The sequence below is a fragment of the Lemur catta genome, chromosome 9, assembly GCF_020740605.2.
Source record: "Lemur catta isolate mLemCat1 chromosome 9, mLemCat1.pri, whole genome shotgun sequence".
NCBI classification, from domain to species: Eukaryota; Metazoa; Chordata; class Mammalia; order Primates; family Lemuridae; genus Lemur; species Lemur catta.
In genome coordinates, this window is record NC_059136.1 from 48,270,984 (window position 1) to 48,298,491 (window position 27,508).

The window sequence follows — 27,508 nt, forward strand, 5'->3', positions numbered from 1 at the left end:
TGCTGTAATTGAAATGGGGAATTATTAGAGAGATTTGAGCAGAGAAATGGCATGCTCAGACTTACAATGTACTGCTGTGTTTTGCAGTTAAGTAATAATTTTAATTAGCATTCTTGAATTATCTCTCTTAATGAATACTAAACTACATGTGGGCAGTGTATTGTACATTATTTATTCCCAATAAGACACAAAAAAATGTGTTGCTCTTTTTATGCCTACAATGACTATTTGCTGGAAAACTGAAAAAAAAAAAAAAAAAACAGTGGTTACGTTTCTCCAAGGGACATTAAAACTTTGTATAATTATGGACCATGCCTTGGCTACAGTCATCCAGTACCCAAATATCTAGCTGCCAAGAAGCTAGTTGTACCAAATGTGCTAGTCTCTAATAGGTTGTTTTGTTAATTACTTATTTAAAAAGGAAGACTAGATTTAGAAAACTACATTTTTTTTTAGAAAAAGAAAAAATATTTTCTTTGTTTTTGTAAAATTTTTTTTCTTTTGTTCAGGCATTTGATTATATAAATCTAAAAGTTTATATTTTTAAAGAAAGTTTTCTGTGTAGCTGGGTCAAATGCTTTCATACACTTTTCCTTTTAAAATAATTGAAGCAAGGAAAACTATTTAATAATTTGATAAGTACTAATATTTTGGAAATACATTGGTTTGTCCATGACGGCTTTCAAGGTGTGGTACAACCACATTGCAAACTGCCATTTGTACCAGAGCGTTATAAACTGTAAACATTTGAATGACTGCTTAGGTTCTTAAATACTGGCTAACAATACCTCCATCATCATTATTATAATCATTATAATGAAGATTATATCATCATGAATATATCATCAAAAAGCTAACATTTTTAAGTATTCAGTATATGCCAATACCAGTGCCAAATATTTTATATGCATATTTGTATTTAATTTTCCCAACAATCATAAGGCAAATATTATTTTTAACCCTATTTCACAGATGGGAAAACTGAAGTTTAGAGAATAACTCAGAACTTTTACAACCCATGAGTAGTGGAGTACACCTCAGATAATTTCTTTGCAAAGCAAGCAGTCCTAACCACGATATTGTTGCCTTCCTTGTAGCCTCTTCCCATAATTTTCCATCTCCATGTTGCCTCCCAACAAACAGCAAACCCATTCATTTATTCATGAAATATTTGTTGATAAGTATTTGTGGAGCACCTACTAAATGCTAGGTATATTTTCTCGGTGTCTGTATCACAAGTTTATACAAGGTCCAGCCCTAAAATATTACTAAACTAATGGGAAGTAAAGACATGCAAACAAGCACAGGTAACTGCAAAATGGTGTAAGTGCTATTAATATGTTTATGTAAGCCAGTACTTCTCAGATAATTGTGCATTATAATCATCTTGTAGGAATTCCAGATAGTAAGACCCCACCCCAAAATATCAAGTCAGTTTATCTGGGATTTGGCCAAGCATTTGCATTTTCACCAAGTTCCAGGGGTTACTCTCACAATGACCAAAATATGGGGATAGCTTGTGTAATTTAGGTGATGAACAAAGAAGGTATTCACCATTATACCATCAAACAGGTTACTGGTGGTAGAGTCAGGGAAGACTTCACCAAAAGACAAAAAACGTCTTTCTGGTAGATAAGAATTAAAGGATAGATATGGAAATAGTTTGATATTTCAATCAACCTTCTGGAATGTTGATGTATATAAGAGCATTTACTCTGGGATCAGACTCTAGTTTCCACCCTGGCACTGTCATTTGATAGTCATGTGACATAGAAAAATTCCTGAAGTTCTAGAAAAACTCAGTTTCTTCACCTATAATATGAATTCTAACTTGAAAGATTGTTTTAGAATTAAATGAGATTATTTATGTAAAGTGCTTTTTGCAGTGCCGAGTACATAGTAAACACTTAAAAAATGCTGTCCTTTATTGCTGATGAGATAAACCCACATAGCTGGAGTAATCAGTCAAATGATACTTCGTGCTGGAAGATTAGATTAAGTATGTAGCATTTTCTTTTCCATGGATAAAGAATAGACCCCTTGAAAGATTTAAGTTCAAAGAGTAACATAAGTTTTGAATTTTTGAAAGGCCTTTTTATTTTGGAAGTGTAGAATGCATTGCATGGTAAGATTAGGCCAGAGGAAAGGAGACCAAGAGGAGGCTGTTGCATTGGTTCACAAGTGAAACTCTGGAGGTTGTGCAAATGAAATGGCAACAGATTCATGAGGTATTGACAGGGTAGAATTGCAAAGGTTTATATGGCCGGTTAGGGTTGGGGAAGAGAGAGAGGAAGGAGTAGAGGATGATTCTCAGGTTTCTGGTCTTCTGTTTTGCCTTTTAATTTAGGTAATATCACTTTTTATGTGGTCATAATTTTACTTCATTCCATTAGAGTGCTGGCCTTGGTTCTCTTTGATTTTTAGCTCTTAGGTATTGATTTCAATATATCAGGGTCAACACAAGCACTTTTATTTAACTATAATAATTGGACCTCACATCTTGCAGTGTGATCTAGGAACCAAAAGCATTTTCTAATGTAACTAATGATAATGACACTGTAAATATAGTCTTCAGAGTGAAGTCTGTATAGAAGGTGAATATGGTGCTACTACTTGCAAAGTAAGAAAAAGTGGCAAATAGATATCACATTTATTATGCACATATATGTTTTTAATATTTATAGTCATGCTCCTCAAACTATACTCTTATGGTGGTAAAAGCTGTTCTACAAATAAATTGAATCAGGGCAGTTCTAAGTTACAGACATACAAAGTGAAGTAATAAACAAAAATCTCTCAATTTATAACTTCACTCCAATTATTTTTTCTCTGAAACTTTGATGTCTTCTGATTTTATGCAAATGATTTCTAAAAAATTACCGTACATGTAAGTAGGCAGATAATATTTATGAAAAGATTGAGAAAAATAGCCAATTTTGCTTTTTGTTACTGGCAAAGGGGATTGAATATTAAAGAGGAAGAAGGTAGGCATAATATTTGCCTAGTAACCTTGGGAGACATAAGGAAAACTGAGGCAAATATACCAGAATTTTGCGGAAATATTTCTCTTTGATCAACATAGAGAAGCTGAAACACTCGTTAGGGGGACCTGATTAGTATTTTATAGTACCTGATATAGGTTATCATGAGTTGACATAAAGCTACTTTATTCTTTGTATCAGGAATGTGTGCTGGTTGGCAGTCATGTGAATAGATGTAGCTGCACCAAGTTCATAAAATATCCAAAATTTTTCATAAGTGAAATATCAAAGTTTTCTTTTTCCTTATCCACAGTAGCACTGGGAGGTGGAAATCAATTCTTACATTGATAATTTGTGATTTGTGTTGATTTGTTATTTTTTTTAACATGTGTTCTCCTGGTTGTAATTGTATATCTTGCATAATCATTTTTGTTGTTAGGGAAAATGATCCCAGTGCATGTCATTAAATATATCAATTCATAGTAGTCTTCCACAAAGAGAACTTGTAATTTCTAGTTGCTCTGCCATTTGAATGCTAGTAGAACCTCAGCATTAGGTCTTGAATTAGAAGACTATTTGCCTGATTGTAATATGAATGTGTCATTTCCATCTCGTTTCTTTAAATTTGTTGAGGCACATATTTATATCTCAACTAATGGAAAATCCTAGAGGGACCTTGCAGCATCTATAAATCAATGAGCAGAGTTTGGTTTTGAACTTATAAAATATACATGTTTTGAAAGGAGAAACTATATGTAGTAATAGTGTTTGCAAGGTCCTCTGAGAATCTTTGGATGTCCTCAAAGATCTCAGGACATAGTCTCTGAGGGAGACAAAGGTACATATTACTCTAATGAATAGATTTTTTTCTCCCCCTCCACCTAAGAGCACTCATGATTATAATTTTGCAGTATATCTGGGAAACAAAGGAGGTCTGAAAGCATCTTTCCATTTCATGCAATAGTTGGAGGGCTGGTCTGAATATCTAAGAGCATAAAAATAGTCACAAAATAATAAATGCTCAGAAATTTATCCATATGACTCTATCTTATAAGAAACAAAAGATTTAATTCAGCACAACTGTTATTTTACTGCTTTCTATCCTCGTGCAATATACTTAAGAGATAATGCATTAGGTCTTAATGAGTTTACTTTTATAATCACTAAAAATGGTCTTCTCCCTTGGGCTAATTATATAATTGATTATTTGAGAAAAACAGGGATTTTAAGATTAATTATATTTTTACTTATACTAATTTTCTTGTTGTAACTAGTTTATGCACATCAACATCTCATAAATTATTAATTGTGGAAACACCTCCTGCCCAAATTAAATTATTAGTATTTGTCATTTCTAATTTCAGTTCCCATTAACTCAGAACATATTGCATGCAAATAAGTGTAACTGATCTTTATAAACACATTTCACTCCTTAACCCTATAAGGCCCTTACAGATTTATCATAGTTTGTTTCCTCTTTTCTTTTGATTATATTTTATTTCCTGGTCATCTCATTGACTTTTCACCTCTTTGTGGTGATGACTTAGAGATAGTTTTAGCTTGTCTAGGTTTCTGAATTTTGTAAACATTGCGTTTTTGTCTTCATAAACTTTCTCTAATTATATATTGAGCTAATGACAATGCTCCTGGTGCCCAGAATTTTCTTTCAGTAAAGCCAATAACATTTTAGCTGCATATAGAAGAAGCTTGTCATGTTGGGTCAGTCAAAAGACTCAAGGTACTTCAATTCTTAGTGCTTTATATAAAACTTCACATATTTTCTTTATGTGAGTATTCTTAGATTATTTATGTGAAAAATCTTGAACTTAAACAGAAATTTAAGATCTTCTTTATGACAACAGGAAAAAATACTCTTTAATAGAGTTATTTATCTAAAATACAAACTGACATTCTTCCATATCTAAATTCTTCCATATCTAAAACCCTTCAATAATGTTAGTTAACATTTGTTGAATGCTTCCCTGGCACTATTCTAAGTATCATGCATATATTGTTTTAAGTATCACAATGTGACTATGAAGTTGGTATTTTCTCATCCTATTTTATAAGATAGGGAACTGAGGCACAGGAAACATCTCAGAATTTGAAAAAAAAAATGCAACTAGTGGAGGCAGGATGCACACAAGAGGTTGTGCTCTTACCTCTAAATTCTCCCTCCATTATACACAGAAGGAAAGTGCAACTCCCTGTGTTGGTGGTTAAGATTATAAGACTGTTCACAATCTATCTTCTGCTTTCCATTTCAGCTTCATTTCTTGCTGACTTCCCAGGAACACTAGAATGTGTTTTAGGGAAAAAACTCCCCATCCTTTCCAAAAAAGAAAGAATAATCTCTTAGAAGTCCATTCATTTAACATGTTACTGTCTCTGCCAGAACATCACATGCACCTTCTCCCTCATTGGGTAAATTTGGTAAAAGTATAAAATTTTTCAGTACTTATATGAGTTATTCCTTATGAAACAATTGTTTAAACAAAGGATGACCTTCATTTATTGTGATTGTTCCACCACATGCTAATCATCTGTTAAGCCGTCTCTGTTTCTTTCTCCAACAAGAATCTATTTAGAGCATAGTTGATTATACTGCTAATTGATCTCTCCACTCGCAGAATCTAACATGATACAGAGCACGCAATAGGTACACACTTAATGCTTATTGAATGAATGAATAGTAACTACATGTCATGATTCTATTTTACATTTTTTCATTTTACTTAGTATTATTCTATAGGCTAAAATTTTATAAGTAATATCTATTTGTGAATATCAATCACTTATACAGAGTAATGCTGTGTTAAACATTAGTTAAGGTAAACATAGGTAAAGTAAATTAACAAAACATTAAGGATCAAGGTAAATGTTAACAAAGGTTGCCCTATAATATGTTCCCAAACCATTGCTGCCCATCAGTGACTATTAATAAAGTCAGAATTATTCCTTACAAAAAATACTTGCCCACAAACATTCAAGTTACTTATTACATTATAAGTATTTGACAAATACTTGTTTAGCAGATTAATTAATTGATTCTGAGGTACATTATGCCAGAAGAAAGTCTGCATACTTACCAATGCAGTTTTCTACAAGTCTTCAAACTACTAGACCAACTCACATTGGATTCACTCTTTGATTATCGTGAACATCTATATTATTCTTGAACAGTTATCTTTATAATAAGTGTGGAATGCCAAATAGTAATTTTGGTATATATTTTTTAAATCCTCAAAGATATCATGAAACACGGAAATAATAGTTATCTTGTACCCATTATTTAGAGAAAGGTTTAAAATTGAAAATATGAAATATATTTAGAATAACAAGATCTTTACTATCACTAAATAAAACCTCTTGTGCAAAGACATGTGATTTAATTTCTGTTCCTTTCTCACATGAATGCAAGACCAATATTTTGGTCTTCATTTTTAATAGGTTGATATATAGGTTGTCAAATCAAATTTATGAATGAGGTTTTTCTTTAACAAAAGAATGTTGCTGGGAGGCTTAGCACAAATTAATCTTTTTTCCCTTCCCTGTCTCCCTCTCTCAGTGCACTGAATACTCATTCAAAATAATTATGGAATACTAGAAAATGTACATATTTAGATATATAATTTATATATTTAGAATTATCATCTAGCTGTATAATATATATGTATGTATTCAAAATTATAAGCTATAAGTGATATGACTAACAACATTTCTGCTCAGATTGATTGCCTTGTGAACATAATTTGAAAGAATAATTTTGGGTTATAAATAAATAATGGTAATGTGAAGAAATGAGGGTTTAATATTTTCAGCCAAGGTAACTGTCTACAATCATTTGACAACAGACATAACTCTATGCAATTTTTGATATGGATTTGTCCCTGGATCCATTTCTGTTTTGTTTTTGGCTACAACAGCAGATTAATTGATCCAATCCCATTAAATAAGATTTACCCAGAGGGCATCTTTGATTGCCAAGGACATAATTTTACAAAATTTATAGCCATGAAGCTTAAAATGGCTCATTATTTTGATTGCTTTCGTTAAACAGGAGATTAGCTTTGGTTAAGCAGAAGGGAAGCCTTTACAACGTTTTTATAAAAATTATCTTTTTCTTGTTCATTTCTACAAATAACTTATTGATTCTGTCACTTATAAAGAAGTGAAACGTGACTCTTAAAGAGGACATTTTTAAGTTAATATTTAACCACTCAGAAGTTTAGTTGTGTAAATAAAAAAATGGCTGAAATATTTGAATTGCAGGATTTTCAGATATTTCTATTTTACCTTCTTTAGTGCACATAAAAAAAACTGGCTGCCAAGAAAATGAGTGAGGCCATTGCTTCATTACATTACTTTCTTCCCTGAAACAGTCATCTTCAACAGAAATTAGCTAGCCCAACTTAATCTCTTCTAGAAAAACAGAAGGGAGTATGTTCTTATACCCCTAAATTCTCTGCTAATACTAATTCATTTAATAGATGTTATTTTATTATGCACAAAAATAATTCATGTTATTATAGAAAATTTGAAAATCCAGGAAATTATAAGCAAGGACATACAAATCACCAATAATCATATAATCAAGAATAATAACCACTGCTATGTGGCATATTTCCTTTTGCTCATTTTTTTGTGTGACTAATGCAAATAAGAATTTTTTAACTTACAGAATTCTTTTACATAGCTTATAGAGTTTTATGTCATTTTTTGAAAGTTAGAACACTTTCATAAAAATTTTATCTTGTTCGTGTATATTATGTGTTAAAACCTTCATTTAAAAATGAGAATCTCAATATTCTACTGCCTCACTGTAACCGAGTTTTATTTACTTTCCTCCCAGAGAAGGAAATTACCACTGCTGGTTATTGATAGTTTTCTGTGTATGTGACCCTGAATGGAAGTGAAATCATATTAACAAGACATATGTTTATACCATAACTCACTATTTTTATACTCAGTAATTCCTGAAAAGGGCTGTATGAAATCAAATGAGTTTAATGTGTGAGGCCCATCAATGGGTTTTAAATGAAATTAAAACAAATGAAAGACAATTTCTATATCTTCTTGGATCTCAAGATCTAGTTAGGGAAGAAAGACTTAATTCCTTAAAAATTTAAAAATAGGTTACAATTTAATGGTACTTTTTTGTAGATCCATAAATTCAAAATTACAAAAAAAACAAAACCAAGAAATATGGAATATGATGCATGCTTACAGACCTAATTAAAGCACTGGGCATTGGAATTCCAATCTACAGACTCCGCTTATCAAATTCAGAGCAGCCTCAAATGTATTCCCAAATGACCACTTTACTCATGGTCTTTGCTGCCTGACTTCCCTAATCTAATCATAACTGTCTCAAGTTACTGCTTTTATGTCATTTTCTATCCTTAAATGTCACCCACTTTTGCATCATTTAAACTACTCTAACCATTGTGTTATTAGATAAGGTATCTTACATTTGCATAATTATATGTTTATATTTATTAAGAAATAATAAAGGTAGGGATTCACTCTCTTTCTTACACTATACATTCATTTACACAACCAAATTATTTATTAAATGCCTCCTCAAGACACTGTGCTCTAAGCTCCCTATGGAGCTTCCATTCTCAGAATGGTGATAAATACCGAACCATTAATTGCACAATTATTTATTCATCATCAGTTTGTGTTGAGTGTCCCAAAGGAAATGTAGCGGGTGGTGCTACAACAGCATCTGTCAGAAGTGAATAACCTGGCTGAGGAGTGAAGGAATATATAAGTCATGTAATACTTGAGAATTTAGTTTTTAATGGGTTTTTATTTATTGAAATACATATGTAGATAGCATAATGGTTTTGGAGTGGTGACTTCTAACCCATTTAAATATGCATTGGATTAACTTCAAAATGTGAACTACAAAGAAATAAATAATAAACAAGGGCTTTTATTGAAGATAAAAAGTTTTTAATAATAATACTCACATATTTTAAAAAATGTTTTGGCAAAAAATCAATTTGTTGATTAAATGAACCATTTTAGGAAAACCACTTACATTTACTATGTTTTTATTTTATGTTCAAAATAAATTCTTAATGTAAAAATAATGAAAATGTTTTGAATTATATTCTTATATCCCTTTCAGAAAGAAAACTGACCTCAAGTAGTACATAATACTTTTAAGGTCTCAATGAGACACGTGTTTTTCCCTTTTCTGCTTATAGTCTCTTTGGAGAAAAAAATCCTACTTATAATTATATTTAAAAAATTTTACATATAAGAAAAAGTACATCGAAATATACCTCATGAATTAAAAAGTCCATTCTTTATGAAAGAAGCAGCAGGTGGGCTGCTGAAGATAAAATAGCAAGTAATTTTTTAGTCATTTCATGAAGGATGTTTTGCAAATATTTCATTTTATTCTCATAATAAATTATTATTTTTATTTTTCATGTAGGGATTTTCTTTTTGGGGAATTTTCATTTTTTGTTTTATAATAGAAGACAATTAGGCTTGGAGTTAAAAGTCTATTTAAGTATAATAATGAAGCTATTTAATGGTTGCTGCTGTAAAAATAAAAATGGTAGAGTTTTATAATGAAGTTTGAATGTGCATCGCTCGTAACATCTAAAGTTAAATCTATTTCACAGAAAATTCTTTATGTCTCAGTGTAAAATATAGTTTGATAGGACATCAATAACCAATTTTGGCAACTTAATATGCATAATTTAAGGATTTATCATTTGAAAGTTACATAGATTATTATCATTAAATATTCTTAGCAATTGGTTTGGATTCCTGTCCTGAACCACAAACTCCTAGCAGTGGAATTAAAATTGGAGACAGATATATGGTTGGTGATGTGGTATCCTTTCAATGTGATCAAGGCTATTCTCTTCAGGTAAGCATATTTTCAAATTATGGTTTTAACTTACATTGCCCTTTCAGTATGTTTTAACAGACCAATGATTGATAATCCACAGGTTTTACAACAGTTATCCTGGGCTGCATAGCACAGCCTTAAGTTAAAACGGTGTTCAATTTGTTAATAAAATATATGCATGTGAGAAATTGCTGGAATTGACTAAATTTGTTTTGTCGTGAAGTAACAAAAAATAATTTTGAATCAAAATTAATTTTTACTTCACTTTTGTCTCTATTCACAAATGATTGTGAAAATTGAACTCCCAGGATCTTTAGAATTTGAAAATAAAATGAAGTACTATTTAAAGTATTAAATGAAACTTCCATGATGGTAAATTCCCCAAATTAGTGAAAATTCACTACAAATGTATTTTCCTAAGGAAGTAGATTTGCAATATGTATTCTGATTTTGTGTATTTATATTGATCTTTTTAAAGGTTTTTTTTGGGGAGGATCTCGAATTTCTGATCTCATAAAAATCTTAAAAAATAGACCCATTAAGAAAAAAATTGAGGGAGAAACCATTTCACGTGTTAAATAAATAAAATCCTTAGAGGAAGTAAAATTAAAAATTAATAATTTGTAGTCTTTAAAGTTGTATCACAAATTATTAGTCTCAGAAGTGCAATCAGATCTTTCTGGACTTCAGATTTCAATATAAAATTTAATATACTTTGGTTTGTCTTAATATTTTTATGAAAGAATTTAAAAATTATTCTTTAACTGATCTTGAATATTACAGTAATTTATTATAAGACCCTTTAACTTGTATAATCATTGCAGTATTTTAGTAGATGTTTTGATAGAAAAATATTAAAACCACAATTCTAATGTGATGTATCTTATTTTTTTTTACCAGGATTCTGTAGTGTTTACATTATGTCACAAGTATATATAATTAGCTTTCTTCTTTTAAGACATATTAAGATTTCCAGTAAAAGTAAAAATATATATATAAAAGACAATATATATTTAAGCTTGTTTTCATAATAACCATTCACTACGCTACTGGACATTTTATAAATGTGTATTGAACTGCATTGTCTTATTTATGTAGGGTCATTCCCACATTACATGTATGCCTGGACCAGTAAGAAGATGGAATTATCCAATCCCGATTTGTTTGGGTAAGTTAAAAGACTTATAAATTATTTATAAGCCTTGTCAAATTTTAAAAATACATCCTGTATGTAATTTCTTCAAACATACAATCTGCCATTTGCCAGGTTTTATGGAAATGATATTTTGAGGTAAATGTTTCACATCTTTATTTTTCTTTTTTAGTTTTAAATTTTTACAATTTGTTTTACCCTAAACTTCAATATCAGTGGATGGCTTAAACTGTAGAAATTAAGAAAAGATTTTTTTTTTTAATTCCTAGAGGGTTTTTTCAGTATACCCATAAATCAGGAACATAAGTAAATATTCTATTGCTTACTATTGAGCCAGACTAGGTAAGCAGGTTCCTTCCTATTCTGGCAGGACACCTCACGTGTCTCCAATAGTGACAGGCAATCAAGATATGGGATATGGCAAAAGGAAAGCTGAGTACTTTGAAAGTATGGGGCCAAATTTTTGCTCTAACTTAATGCTGCTTCTAAATTATTTTTATCTACCCTTTATTTTTTTTCTTCTTTATTTTTGTTATCTGTATGCAACTATTAACATACTGGGCTCTACAGAGTATGAAAAAGAAATGTGAGGTATGATCCTTATCTTTAAAATATTCATTTACCATTTGGAGTGGTAGAAATAAAAGAAAAGAATTGATAAGACAATAATTTAGTGTTAAATTGTACCACTGACTACATGATGGAATTTCAGAGAAGTGAGACTAGCATTGACTGAAGTTACTGGGAAAGATAGTTAGCCCATAAGGTTTACATACAGTTTTGGAAACTAATTATAATTAAGATACATGGATGAAGAAGCTAACCCTTTCTGGGTAGGGGAGAGAACACAAATAAAAAAATGTCCATGACTTATTTGACTTATCTCTGTACAATGACCATATCTATAGTGTATTCATTTCCTTGGGTTGCTATAAAAGAATCCTTCAGATTGGGTGGCTTGAACAACAGAAATTTATTTTCTCACAATTATGGAAGCAATAAGTACAAGAACAAGGTGCTGGCAGATCGCTTTCTTCTAAGGCCCTCTGTCTTTAGCTTGTAGATGGCATCTCCTCCATGGTCTTATCTGTGTGCACCCACACTCCTGGTGTCTCTTCCTCTTCTTATAAGGACACCAAACCTATTGGATTAGGGCCTTGCCCTTATGACCTCATTTAACCTTAATGCCCTTCAATAAGGCCCTATCTCCAAACAAAACCACATTAGGCATTAGGATTTCAAGATATGAATTCTGAGGGGACGCAATTCAGTCCATGACATCTATGTACAATGTGCACAGTTCTTGTTGGAAAGGACTGAAAAATAATGTTTAAGAGTAAGAATGTGTATAATTGGCAAAATATATTGAAAGCACTCAGACTTTAGATGATTTTTAAAAGGATTTTTTGGGGGTACTATGAATAATTTATAAATGCATATTATACCAATATTAAAATTATAGAATATATGTGCATATAATACCTTTCTAAAAATTTATATATACAGAAAATGCTAATTGTGAATATATTGTACATGGTGTTTATATTTGGGTGTGTATTCAATTGAGTATAAAACATTGAGAATATAAAAGAGTACAAAGAACAAAATAAATAATGTGCTTATTGATGGGCACTTATGTTGCTTCCACATCTTTGCAATTGTGAATCGTGCTGCTATAAACATTCGAATATAGATGATTTTGTAAGGGAATGTTTTTAAAAGCTTTGATAAATATTGTCAATTGCTTTAGATGGTTGCACCAATACAGTTCCCATCTTGTTATAGTACTATTATCAATTATTACTCTTCAAAAATTATTAATTTTTTTAGGTAGAGAAAGTATTTTGATTAAATCTGCATTTCAATTATATATTGTTATCAAGGCAAGTATTAGATGGAAGTGATATTTTGATAAAATTATACTAGAAAGTCTTAAGTTTTACTATATAGAATAAATTGGAATACTTGCCAGTTGTTGATGTCCAATGTATCTATTAATATATTCAAATTTCAGCTCAAGGCACAATAGCCATGTATGGAAAATGCATTATCCTTTGAGTTTCTGTTTGCTCACCTGTTAAATGGGGTAATAGTGTCTACCACAAGGTTTATTGTGAGGGTTAAATGAGAGAATTTATTTAAAGTGTTTACCACTGAACCTGGAGCACACAAGGCACTCAGGCTGGCACTTATTATAGTGAAAAATAGGTAATAACTTATTGGTTCACTCAAAGGGGAATGGACTTAAAAAAAAGGAGGTGAACATTATAATGAGATATTTGATAACATGGACAAAGTTTGCAATATGTAGTTAAATATAAAAAGGCTTAAACAATTTATAGTATAATCCTATTTTCATTATATGCAAACATACATGCATATACTATATATATGTATATATTCAAAGAAAAAATATAAATATAAACATATTATCTGTGAGTGGTATAATTCGAGGGCATTTTTATTTTTTTTCTCTTTTTTTTTGTATTTATAAATTTTGAACAATAAGCTTGTACTACATTTGATAGAAAATTAAAATATTTGAACTGCTACATGGCCATATTGTAAGGAGATATGCCAGGAAAGAGGCTGATTCAGAGAATATCTTAAAACAGTAATCATCAGATAACAATGCTACAGCCCTGTGAGCTGGAAAATAAGCAATCTGCCAGATATTTTGATAAAAAGAAGGAAAATTCATATGAGATTTTAGATATGAGAGACAACTAACAAGTAAAAATCTAAAATGATTTTATTTTGGAGGACTGAGGTATGACTATGTCCCTAACAAACAAAGTGTAATGGAGCACAAAAAAGTCTACTATGAAACCACTGGTAGCACACATAGAAATGTCATTCACGGCATAGGAGTGTTGAGATTGCAGAGATACTGACGGAATAGACATGAACAATTGGGGAAGATGGATGCATTTTTTTGTATCCTTCTTCATATGTCTTTTGTGATTTGTCATTTTTTCCTTCCTTTTTTTCATTATGTTCACTCTTTATTCTTGTTCCTTCTTCCTCCTTTGACTTTTGGATTTTTCACCCTAAAAGGAGGGGTGGCCAATGAAGAGGACAGGATTTTCAGATCATATATAAAGAGGTAGAAAGTAACGGAATTAGAAAGACAATGAGTAACTTAAGACTTAGAATTGTGAAGGCAAGCAAGTAAAAGACAGTCCAGTCCTTGTCTTTTTTGCTTCTGAGACAAAGTCTCCCTCTGTCACCCAGGCTAGAGAGTGCAGTGGTGCTATCATAGTTCACTGCAACCTAAAACTCCTGGGCCAAGCAATCCTCCTGCCTAAGCCTCCTGAGTAGCTGGGACTACAGGCATGGGTCACCACATTCAGATAATTTTTTCTATTTTTAGTAGAGACAGGGTCTTGCTTTTGCTCAGACTGGTCTCCAACTCCTGAGCTCAAGCAATCCTCCTGCCTTGGCCTCCCAGAGTGCTAGGATTACAGGTGTGAGCCACTGTGCCTGGCCCAGTCCTTGTCTTTTACTCAAAGTTCAGAACAAAGCAAAACAAACCTACAAATGTAATCTTTCCAGAAACTTTAAAAAATATTTTTGATTGATCAAAGTATTTTCTTTATAACTCATTAATTATCAGATTTTGTGGTGAATATATGATATATATGGACAATCAAATTTTAGAAAAATGAATTGGTAAATATTAATAGTGTATATTTGTTGGAAATTTATTTGGTTTAAGGATGAACTAAGATTTCAGAAGGATAAAAAAGTATGCAAGTATATCTTTAGAGCTTGATGATAATCACACATTTGAAAGAAAAGTTTATATGTAGGTTGTCTCCAAGATTATATATATCCCCTAGTAAAATCTGCTTGATAGATAATTTATTCAGTTTACATAATAAAAGATAGCTGTCAAACTTGTAATTGAATATTGTATAGAGCATTGAAAAAATTCCTCCTGAATTTGCCTTTATAATATATAACCTGAAGTTTGAGTATGTATCTTTTGCTATTCTTAGCAAGAAATAAATGAATAAAATTGTAAATAAGTGTTCTATACAGGTAACTTTTGAATTTGATTTGCAGTCATGAAATCTGATTCATCATCCAACAATGAAATGATAAAAATGTGCATTTAGGGGAAAGAATGGGATTCTAAAATGCAGTTGATCTTTAATGCATGTTAAATAGTTCTATCTAATCATTTAAAAATAAAATGGGTAGTTTTCTATTTTAATTTTTACTTAGCTTATTAATAGTAAACCTGTATAATAGGGATTCTAAAACAAGCACATTTATAAAATCTGCCTGAATTCTCAAATTTGTGTGCATCTCTACTTGTTTACTTTGCTATTCTTTGTCTTTTAGTATAAAATAAGGCCATATCTCATGTATAATATGTGAATCCTTCATGTGTTTATGAACTTAAACCAATATTCTTCTTAAAATTCTTTAGTGAGCCTTCTCACAAGAAGAGATAGGAGGGAAGGATGTTAAAATGATTCCCTCTTAAATACAATGCTTAGTCAGAGCTAAAGTGGTTGGCTTGATTTTATTTTAAATTATATCATGTTGGTAGTGATTGAAAACATTACTAGGAGTAACTTAAGGAAGAGAAATAAACTGTCCACTGTGGAAAAGGACATGTCCTCTTTGTTCAATTGCATTCAAAGCACATGAGCTGTTACTTGCTATGCGATAATTGATTTAGTTTGCACTTATTTCTGAAGAAGGAAGTATGATGTCTTTGTATATTATTTTAGAAAATGCATTGCGCATTGATTATATTTGCTACCAGTGCATGATGGATGAGAGCTGACAACATTCAAATTTGTATCAGTTTTAATTCAGAGACTTGCTGAAAACTTGAAATGATTTTAATATGTTTTTAATGCAGTGAATTATTCCAATACTCTGGTTTACGTGGGACTTTTATTATTTTACAGCTCAGTGTGGTGGTGGTATGTCTGATTTCAGTGGTGTGATCCTCAGTCCTGGCTTTCCTGGAAACTACCCCAGCAGTTTAGATTGCACTTGGACAATAAAGCTTCCCATAGGTTTTGGTATGTATATTAAAAATACATGAAAGAATTTTCAAAATTTATTAATGGATCTTTAAAAAGAAATATCAATGGCTAATAAGAACTTATAAAATATTCACAAATAGCAGTTTAGTTTGGGAATATATATAATTAGGTAAATTGAGGAGTGAAATTTGAATAATGTTGCTTCAGCCAAATAAATTTCACCTGGAGTACTTAGATAATTGAAAGTATATGGGTATTTTCTATTTCTGCCCTCTATTTATTGTTTAATTGACAAATAAAAAATGTATATATTTATTGTGTTCAATGTGATGTTTGAAATATATATGCATTGCAGAACAGTTAAATCAAGCTAATTAACATGTTACTTCACATACTTATTTTTTTGTAGTGAGAACACTTAAAATCACTCAGCAATTTTCAAGAATACAAGACATTTTTAATGACTATAGTCACCATGTTGTACAGTAAACTTATTTCTCCTGTTTAATTAAAATTTTATACCCTTTGACCAACATTTACCCAATCCCCCTCCCCTAACCCCTGGTAACTACCATTCTACTGTCTGCTTCCATGAGTTCAACTTTTTTAGACTCCACATATAAGTGAGATCATGTGACATATCTTTCTCTGCCTGACTGACTTCATTAACATAGTGTCCTCCAGGTTCATCCGTGTTGTTGTACATGACAGAATTTCTCTCTTTTGTAAGGCTGAGTAATATTTCATTTTGTGCATATAGCACATTTCTTTATCCTTTCTTCAGTTAATGGACACTTAGGTTGATTCCATATCTTGGCTGTTGTGAATAAATGTGAAATAAGCAAGAGAGTGAAGATATGTCCTTAAGATCCTGATTTCAATTATTTTGGGTATATAAATAGTGTTAGGGTGTGAATTAGTACACAGGTGGAGAAAGATTTCTCAACACAAAGATTAGAGTAGTTTTAGAGAAAGTTTATTTTACTTCTCAAAGGGTGAGAAGGGCATGACAAGTAAAGAAAGGAAGAAGAAGTATTGGCCCTGGGCTAAGGTTTGGGGATTTTTATTGGGGGTAAAGAGAAAGAAAAAACATAGCTATGGCTGTCTGCTGATTGCAGAAGCAGCTGTGGAGTGGCTGTGTTTGGTTTTTTTCCTTTTTTTTCGTTTTAGTGAGCCTGGCTTATCAGAGTCGTTGGAAATATGGCTCTGGCAGGAACTGAGACAGAGAGCTTGCATCCCTGCTGTCTGCTCAGGGCTCTTCAAGGCTGTTAAAAAAAACTCTCAAAAACAATTTAAGCCACAGGTGTTTAACCAAACAAAGTGGCAGTTGTGCTGTGATTTTTCCCTTCAAAGGGGCAATTAAGTTCTGTGGGTTTATTCCTCTTATTTTCTGTTTGATGGTTTGTTTATCTTTTTCTGTTAGCTAGTTTATTAGCAAGGCCGTACTTTCACACAGTAGTGGGATTGCTGGAACATATGGTAGTTCTATTTTTAAGTTTTGGGAGAACCTCCATACTGTTTTTCATAATGGCTGTACTATTATAATTTATATTCCCACCAATAGCATACTAGTGTATTTTATAATTAGATATATGTATGGAGAGAGAGATATTTTATGATATTTTTCAGTTGATATGTATGGATATAGCCTAAGTTAGACATGTGTAGCAATGATAAATTCAACATAAATCTTATGTATAATTGTTTTTGTAACTCTTTTCTTATTGAAAAGAGTTGGCTTATTGGCTGTAGCCAAGTAGTACATAAATAAATTATTTTCTCATAATCCATTGAATTCATCTCATTCTCTTTTTAAATAAATCGAAATGTAAGTTTTACATTTGAAAAGCAGTACAAATTTTTAAATATTAAATTTAAATACAGAAAATGCATATCTTGCAGCCTCACATATTAAAGGAAGTGTCTCCAAAGTCCTGAGAATCTGATTTTATAGAAAGTTTAATATTTTAAAGCATATCCATGGAATTCCTTTTTTATCATTTAGTAACAAAAAGTGAATTTGCTTGGAAGCCCCAGTATAGTTATTCATAGCAAAAGCTTAAGAATCAGAATTCCAGAGTTTGAATTTCTAGTCTACTGGGCTATTGTGTAAACTTAGCGTGTTGTTTTGGTTCTCTGTGACTCAGTTTTCTCATTCTCATGAGTAACTATGAGCATTAAGTAAGTTAGCATATATAAGTTACTTAGAGCAATGTCTAATAAAACGAAAACATTGAGTAAATGTCAGATTTTGTTATTAACAATTTGGAGAATGGTGGAAGTAAGGAAAGCATCCAAATCACTAAAACTGAATATTAAATGAATTAAGCAAACATATTTTAATTAGGCATTTATTTTATTTTTTCCATCCCAGAGACATTTCACTTCACTTCTATTTTATATTTCCATCCCAGAGACATTTGACTTCTCATATTCTAGTTATACTTATAAAGATATTGAGACTATATTGCAACATGACCACATACAGTAATGATCACTGGATTTTAATGAGATTATTATACAAAATTCAGCCTTATCTACTGACAAGAAAAGTACTAAAAGAGCACACTTGTAAATTGTATACAACTAAATGATATTTTTGAGAAGTTAATTTATCTTTTATGAATGAATAACTTCTAATGAAATTATAGAATTCATTCATGCTAATATATTAAAAATTGCAATTATTTTTATCTCAAATCAGTCTTTTACATAACACTAATTAAGTGGATTTTTACCTTTAAAAATTGGTTTATATAATTTTAAATGGTATTAACAAGAAAACCACTTTCTTGATCAGTTTTTATATGCAGTGATATTATAATAACATGAAAGAGATTTTTCCTTGTAAATAATATTGGGCATTTTAGAGCAGTATTCTTTTATTTTGAACTTTAGCAAAGCTAATTGTCCTGGACAGACAGCAAACCCATGGCCCAGATCTTGACAGTATGTCTCCTGACCTAAATGGAAACATATCTAACTAAGTATATTAATGTGATTGTGTGTGTGTGCTTATGTTTAATTTGTAAAAAAATAAATTAGTATTATGTTTGTTATTTTCTCCTTTAGGTGTACATCTCCAGTTTGTAAATTTTTCTACAGAAACCATACATGATTATTTGGAAGTAAGAAGCGGATCCTCAGAAACTAGTACTGTTATTGGCCGGCTTAGTGGTCCCCAAATACCATCTTCTCTCTTTAGCACAACCCATGAAACCAGCTTATATTTTCACAGTGACTATTCACAAAACAAACAAGGGTTTCACATTGTATACCAAGGTGAGAGGAATAATAAAAAGTGAAAGCTTATTTAACCCTAAATCAGCTATTGGACATCTTTAACTAAATCTAAGTATTTTCTGTATTCTATTTTAGGAAGAGGAAAGAACTTAAACCAAATAAAGCTTCAATTAGGAAGATTTTTTTAAATAATACAAATCTTAGGAAACTATACAAGGGGAATGATGTCTTTCTGCGACCTTAGAAAATCTTAACCATAAAAAAAGGATTGAATTAGTCTGAAGTTAGTACACAATTAATTTAAGGAAAGCAAGCTGAATATCAAAGATTTATCTTTGCTTTTATATAAAAGTAAATATATTGAAAAGATATTCTGCAGTACTCATGTTATATGTAATATTATTTTATTTTACTTTATAATGATAGGATAATATGACATTCATTGATTTTGTTCTATTGCCATTAGACTATAAAGTAAATGCTTTGATAATTATATTATATTAGATCTATCTCTCCTATAAAACTGCTGTATGACCTTGAGAAAGATTTTTATCTCTTTTGAGCACAGTGTGGACAAGTAGAGCTAGGCTCAATTGCTGATTCTGCCTATTGAATCTAATGTGGCCTAGGCCTTATCCTCCATTTCCTCATTTGCATAATGGAGTTAATGATAGTAACTTCTAGATAACTTGCATTGAACTTTATATGATAAAATGTATGTAAGGTATAGACCATGATATATATCATTAGTAATTATTCAGTACATTTTAGCTATTGTTATGATATTATTTCAGATCTTAGAAGTATAAGTTCTGTTCAAGTTAATTGTTTACAGTTATAATGGCATTTTACACAGTAAAATTCTAATGACTGAACTTTTTAACCAAAATAACTGAAAATTTTATTATATCTCTGCTCTAATTGTTAAGGGACTTTATGAGGACGTGATGCTTTTGGATCTGAGCTCCACAAGAACAGGGATATTTGTTGGCTTATATTGAGTGCCTAGAACAGTGAGAGAACAATAAATATTTGCTGCAAGTATCTACCAAAAAAGAAATTTGAGAGCAGTTAAAACAGAGATCGTAAATGTTAAACCACATGAATCTAAAATAATTATAAAATGGAGAGGAGGGAAAAAAAGAAAATCAACAAATAAAATAAAATAATTATAAATTATATTGTACTAGTGTGCATGATATAAAAACACTAGGTCACACATCATCATTTCCATAAAATAGGAGTCATTTGTACCACCTCTTAGCACAGAATTAAGCATGCTTCCAGGGAAATTAATTATTTTAAAAACAATTGGGTAACTGATTGAGTTTCTCTCTTCTTTGCTGCTAGAAGGCTCAGAACTATATTTGTGGTGCACTCTAGCAGGTATGAATGGCCTTATGCCATGCTTTTTGCTATCCACCTTAAACCTGACTACATGTTTTTTCCTACCCTCATTTTCCCTCTCTTTCTCAAAATAATACTCTTATTTGAATGATACAAAACTAGAATTTGAACACCTGCACTTTTCAGTTAATATGTCCTTGAAAAACTATTTATTATTGATATAATAAAAGCATAAAAGATACAAAAGTTTTTCACTGTTATTAATGTAATGTTATATTATTGACATGAGTCATAATGTATTACAGTGATGAGTAGATGTTATTTGTGAATCACATTGAGTTTTAAAACTATTTCTTCTTATACTGAATTTGTATAATTGAACTATGGCATTTTAAACAAATAGTTAATTTATATAGATTCACATAGTCAATATTATTTTTGGATTAATTTTGTGGTTAGATTTTAAGAACTTTATGAGCTTTGGAAAAATGCATAGTATACAATTAAGTGGACTCTTCTATTGAAGAACTTGGTTCCAAAATTAGTGTTATTAGCAACAACATTATTAGGTTTGTTAAGTCCTGTATTGTATATAATATTAGAATGGGAGTTTTTCTCCTGAACATTTGAAGTCTATTTCCTACACTTCCTTAATAAACTTAAAAGCATAGAAAGGTGAAACACTGTATGAATTATCACAGGATCATACATTTGCCTAAGAGTTCTTTCCTATTTAAATTTTCTTTTACAAATGTGTGAAAATCAAAAGGTTTTATGTAATACAATAATATAGTCTAACACCTAATGATCAGATGATACATATTTGCCTTAAGTTATAATGAGAAGTCTTTTGATTTTTAATATTTGTGTGTGGAATATTAATTAAAATGAAAAAACAAATTAAAAATAAAAGCATTTAACGTTTTAAAAGAATTTGTTTATTCTGAAATCTGTAATTGTAAAAATTGGAGTTATATTTTAATAAACATAGCATAGTTTATTCAACTTCAAATGTAATTTTTTGATTGGGGTAATATAGAATTGTAATGGTCAGTAGCAAAATAGTATCTATCAGCAATTTAAATTTTATTAATTTGAATAAATTTTTGAATGTCTTAATAATAAAGCTTTAAATATTTGTATTATATAAGTATATACCCTGTTCATGGGTTCAAAATTCATTCAGTTATGTTTATTAAGCGCCCACTATGTGAAAGGCAATGGGCAAGGCTTTGGGATACAATGATAAAAAAAAAACAAATAGGAACTTTGATCTTACAAGGAATGTAAAGCAGAAATATGAACAAATAAACAGGCATTCATACTGCAGTGCCAGAAATACCACAATAACTGAAGTACAGAATTTATTTTTTATTAGAAGGAAATTTTTTTCTGGTACTGTATTTTACTAAATAACTTCTTTGGAGAAACTCAACAGAGGTATGAATATTGTAGCTTCTTTTAGAGTGAAAAAAATTCAAAAAGGCTCAGAATTAGACTTACACATATGCTCATTTTTTCCTATGTATGTGCAACATAACCAAGAAGCAGTTGCATTCTATGTAAGGGAATCAGAATATATCTGATTATAATTGTGGCTATAAGAGGAGTTTACATTTTCATTTAAACTTATAATTTATAAGGATTGCACAAGTAGGTGAAGAAACAGTGCATTATTATGAATTGTATTAACATTTTAAATATAAAAATTGTAGATATGAGAAGAAATTCATGTTACACTGTCATTGACATCATTTATCATAAACCTGAATAACTATTTATAATAAACTATGAGCAGCCTGACATCTATTTGTAAATTGCAATTTTACTGTAGTACCCATCTGAAATTCAGAAAGGAAAAACATCTTTCTTTTTCCTTTTTCCAGCCTATCAGTTGCAAAGCTGTCCTGATCCTCGCCCATTCCGAAATGGTTTTGTAATCGGCAATGATTTTACTGTGGGTCAAACCATTTCATTTGAATGTTTCCCAGGATACACATTAATTGGAAATTCAGCTCTCACATGCCTTCATGGAGTCAGTCGGAACTGGAATCATCCACTTCCAAGGTGTGAAGGTATGCTTCCGACTTGAAGCTGTCTTTAAGGTGGTATCATCTGTGTTTAATAATTATCATTTTGGCACTCTTGCTTGTCTTCGTCTTCCAATAGCTTGCTAAATATGCAGTCTCTATTTCAGTTGAAGAATTGTCAAAAACAAAAAAAAGCTAAGGCTCCATAATGAAGAACAATTTTTCACTATTGGCAGGAGTGCTAACCTTCCCCATTGGAAGTGAAAATAAAGTTGATTGACACTTTAGAGCATGTGCGTGTGTGTGTGTGTGTGTGTGTGTGTGTGTTAGGGGTGCTTGCGTGTGTGTGTGTGTGTGTGTGTGTGTGTGTGTGTTAGGGGTGCTTGCGTGTGTGTGTGTGTGTGTGTGTGTATTTAATAGTCATTCTTATGTAGATCAAAAATAGAACAATAACTCAGATACTGCTACTGAATTTGAATACCTTTCCTCTAGAAAACCCTTTTAAATGAAAAGGTTTTGAACCTATCGCAAGGCTTTATATGTATACTGATAGGCGACAAAAGTTAAACATTGATATAAAGTATTTGAAAGTAGAGAAGACAATGTAATTTACTAATTTAGTTATCGTTAGTAACAACAATGCAGTGTACCTCATATGGAAAAATATTAATAAACAGAAGTTGACTATATGCTGTGTATTGTTACCAACTTCATTTTTATATACATCAACTGAAGTAAAAACAAAACACAGATGTATTTTATATTACCTAAGTGGTATGAAATGTTTGCCTTTTCTCCATAGTCTATTGGTTTTGGTTTTGGGGTTTGTTTTTTCTTTTACATTTTATTTTGTTTTTCCATAGCTCTTTGTGGTGGAAATATAACTGCAATGAATGGCACCATTTATTCTCCTGGGTATCCTGACGAATATCCGAATTTCCAAGATTGTTTTTGGCTCGTAAGAGTACCCCCTGGGAATGGAATCTACATCAATTTTACTGTCCTTCAAACAGAACCAATCTACGATTTCATTACTGTATGGTAAGCCAGGATCATTGCTATTGATTAATTCAATATATATAAAGTGAAACAAGGTAGGAATGAAAATACATCACAATCCTATGTTACAAATTGTCATCTGATATTTGTATTGCTGTAACTGATAGTGACAATATGTGTTTTGTAGAATGAGACAAACAAGAGAATAGGGTTTTGGCTTATTTGCCACATGAAGTAGCTAAACAGAACAAAAACTGTACAGGTGAAAAAAAGATTTAAAGATATTATTAAATTAAGGTGCTAACACAGGGAATTAACAGAGCAAGTTTAAGGTATGGAAGTTTTCTGTTTACAAAAACTGGTGAAATTAAGAGCTTCTATTCAAATGATAAGTATTTAATACAACTACTGAATTTCTGTCCTAATAATTCATGATAAATATTATAATCATATTATTATCCAGTTAATTGAAATATTTTTATTTAAAAATATAAAGGAAATCTCTGAATTAATAATCTACAATTGGTTAACAGAACTATTGTATGAGTTCTAAGTGTCCTAACTTTAATAACCTATGATGCTTAAGATAGTTGGTGAAGAAAATAAAAGGAGGGAAAATCATAAGCACTTAACATCAAAGATTTTGTCAAAAACTGAAGATAATGTATGGCTGAAAACTAATACTGATGACAACCTAAATGGGTACATTTCATTTAGGTAAAAATGTGATTTCTTTTATACTTTGCATTTTAAGTTATGTTATCACCTATATACACATAAAATATACCAATATGATTCACACTCATTGGTTATTTTGTCTACTGCATCTTTATTATTAATATAATAAAATATGATATACGTATATGCAACACGTTTCTTTAAACTTGCTACAAAACTCTCCCCCTAATCAATTTCAATCTCTCTTCCTTCTCCGTCCCCTGTCTAATAGGGATGGACCAGATCAAAACTCACCTCAGATCGGTCAGTTCAGTGGCAATACTGCTTTGGAATCAGTCTACAGTACTTCAAATCAGATTCTAATCAAATTCCACAGTGATTTCACAACAAGTGGCTTTTTTGTGCTCAGTTATCACGGTTGGTATTATCTCAAAGTTTCTATTTTATTTGATAATGTTTGAATTGTCCTGGAGAAATTGAATGTAATATATGTTTAACCAATGATTGAAAAGATATTACAATTTGACACATTTATCATCACTGTAACTTTAGCATTTCAAATACATTTACTTGCAAAGGAAGACCTCTTATAAGTATTTAGGGACATTAAAATGTGAGCAAATGAATATAGGAAATGAATCAGTCAGAAATTACTCAGTGGAAAATAATCATTTTTGCATGGAAACCAATAAAAGAGAACCAGCTGTTCATATTTTATTGCATGTAATTTTGAGACATCAGTAGATTTTTTCTATAAAAAATGTTTAATCTGTTCAACCTGCTGTGAATCTTTTTAAAATTAGCATTCAATATCTTTATGCTTTGGATCACATTACTCACTCATTTATACTCTTGTTTCAAAACTCTGTCTGTTTTAGAATCTTACAGTTTTAAGTGACTATTCCAGATCATTAAGTTTATAGCTTTTACTCCCATAGAATAATTTATGAAGAATCTAAATTTTATTTCTTTGCATGGAATTATTCTAGGTCCTATAGTCATAACATTAACTTTTTGAAAGGACATTTAGAGTGTTTCACAGAGGTGTTTCTTTTCTTTATTTTCTTTTATCCCAAATTGATTATATTCTATTATAAATAAGAAAATGTTTATGTAGTTATAATGGTTATATCCTTTTGTATGCTATGACCATAGTCCCATAAAAACACATTCTGCCTCATGTAACTTTGTCAGACTAATTCCATGAGTATTTCACAAGACTAGTAATCTACTAAATTAAAATTTCAAGTTATCTGAAAGTGTGAGGATGGACATGCAGTTTGTCCATTGCATTAATGTACAACTTCAATGTTTCATCTTTTTAACACATAGTAACTAAATATCTGATACTCAAAACTTATATTCCATGAAAAGTATAGTAAATCAAATATGATTGTGTTTAAAGACATTTAAAGCACATTGAGTCTAGAAATAGTCATAGAATTGACCATAAAATTTTTGAGTTGCTTAATCTGAGCACTTATCAGTCAGTTAGATAGTATCTAATTAGTGTCTTGGTAGTGACCCGCTGCCACCAGAGATGTATGTGCACTCCAGCATAGCCAATTAAAAAGTGGAATATTTAGTTAGACAACTTATATTCAGACTGGTTTTTTTTTGTAATAAGTCATTTGCCTTTTTGACTTAATTGGTCATTGATGCTGGCAGTATGTAGGTACAGGTTAAAGCTGCAAAAAATAGCATTATGATTTTGATAGATAACCATAACTTAGAAACCAATAAAAAATCATTAAGATCAAAGGATGAATTAGTTTCTGAATCATGTTATGTACATTTTCTCTCTTCATGAATCCCTGCCTAAATTTTATCATTCTGTGGACAACTCATAAAGGTCTATTTATTGATGGACTATAAATATCCATATGATAACCGTATAGGGAGTGTAAGATTCCTATAAAATTTAGGAGGCATTTCAAAGAGAAAATCTTATCGGGAGAAGGAAGTCACTGTGTGTGTGTGTGCATCTGTATAGAAAAAACGTGGGCCGGGCGCGGTGGCTCACGCCTGTAATCCTAGCTCTGGGAGGCCGAGGCGGGTGGATCGCTCGAGGTCAGGAGTTCGAGACCAGCCTGAGCAAGAGTGAGACCCCGTCTCTACTAAAAATAGAAAGAAATTATCTGGCCAACTAAAAATATATATACAAAAAAATTAGCCGGGCATGGTGGCTCATGCCTGTAGTCCCAGCTACTCGGGAGGCTGAGGCAGTAGGATCGCTTAAGCCCAGGAGTCTGAGGTTGCTGTGAGCTAGGCTGATGCCACGGCACTCACTCTAGCCTGGGCAACAAAGTGAGACTCTGTCTCAAAAAAAAAAAAAAAAAAAAACGTGGATGACAGAATGTATATACATACATACAAAATATAAATGAGGATTTACATGGAAACATATATGAATGTGTACACATACAGTCTCATTCAAAAATATGTTTCATTTGACTTTTGCAACTGAGTTTTGAGACATGTATAACAGAAATGAATTATTTAGGAATTATGCAGATCAAATATTCATTTAGCACTTTATTTTTCAGTTGACCTTGGACAAGTTATCCTTTGGTTTCCACTTTCCTCAGCTGTAAAACAACATGATAGGATTGCTGAGAGTATCGAATGTGGTACTCTATATATAGAATTTATTTGTTACTAACATATACCAGACATATACCAGATTGAACCATATAAAATTGTTGGTCAAAAAATGCGGAATTTTTTATAGCTCAATGCAAAAAGTATTGCAGTTGTTAGTATTATCAACATTACATTGAAGAAATGTTATAAGTATCAGAGAAAATTGATAATACACAGTTAAGCATATTGCCCAGCGGAGTAGATGTTCAGTAAATATTTGTTTCCTTACCGTATCTTTTCTCACATTTTAGATTTTTCTAATAGGACATTTGTTTTCATTAAATTTCATAATAAGGCATGAAATATTGGCAGAGCCTACTGAAACCTAATGTTTGAATCATTATCTCTGGAAATTTTACCCAAATCTTAAAATAACCTTGATATTTGGGGATAGAGCCAGGGTTTGTGTTAAAAATTGACTTATACTTTAAATTTCTCCAGCCCTAATAAGATACTTTTCCTAAAGCACTGCTTTCATCCTGACTCACCTTTTCAAAAATGCATGATGACTACATTAAATTAAATCTAAAGCTACCCTATAATCCAAT

General features: G+C 31.1%; 1 protein-coding gene across 3 annotated transcripts in view; it reads left to right on the plus strand.

Annotated features, from left to right (window-relative positions):
- The window catches only part of CSMD3 (CUB and Sushi multiple domains 3), a 1,082,068-nt gene that overhangs the window by 958,933 nt on the left and 95,627 nt on the right, over nt 1-27,508 (plus strand). For all 3 annotated transcript variants that reach the window (XM_045561854.1, XM_045561855.1, XM_045561856.1), the window contains 7 exons: nt 9,758-9,876; nt 10,957-11,026; nt 15,940-16,056; nt 19,093-19,302; nt 22,497-22,685; nt 23,504-23,681; nt 24,589-24,734. In XM_045561854.1, coding sequence (XP_045417810.1) covers nt 9,758-9,876; nt 10,957-11,026; nt 15,940-16,056; nt 19,093-19,302; nt 22,497-22,685; nt 23,504-23,681; nt 24,589-24,734 — 1,029 coding nt within the window. The remainder of the gene's footprint in view (nt 1-9,757; nt 9,877-10,956; nt 11,027-15,939; nt 16,057-19,092; nt 19,303-22,496; nt 22,686-23,503; nt 23,682-24,588; nt 24,735-27,508) is intronic.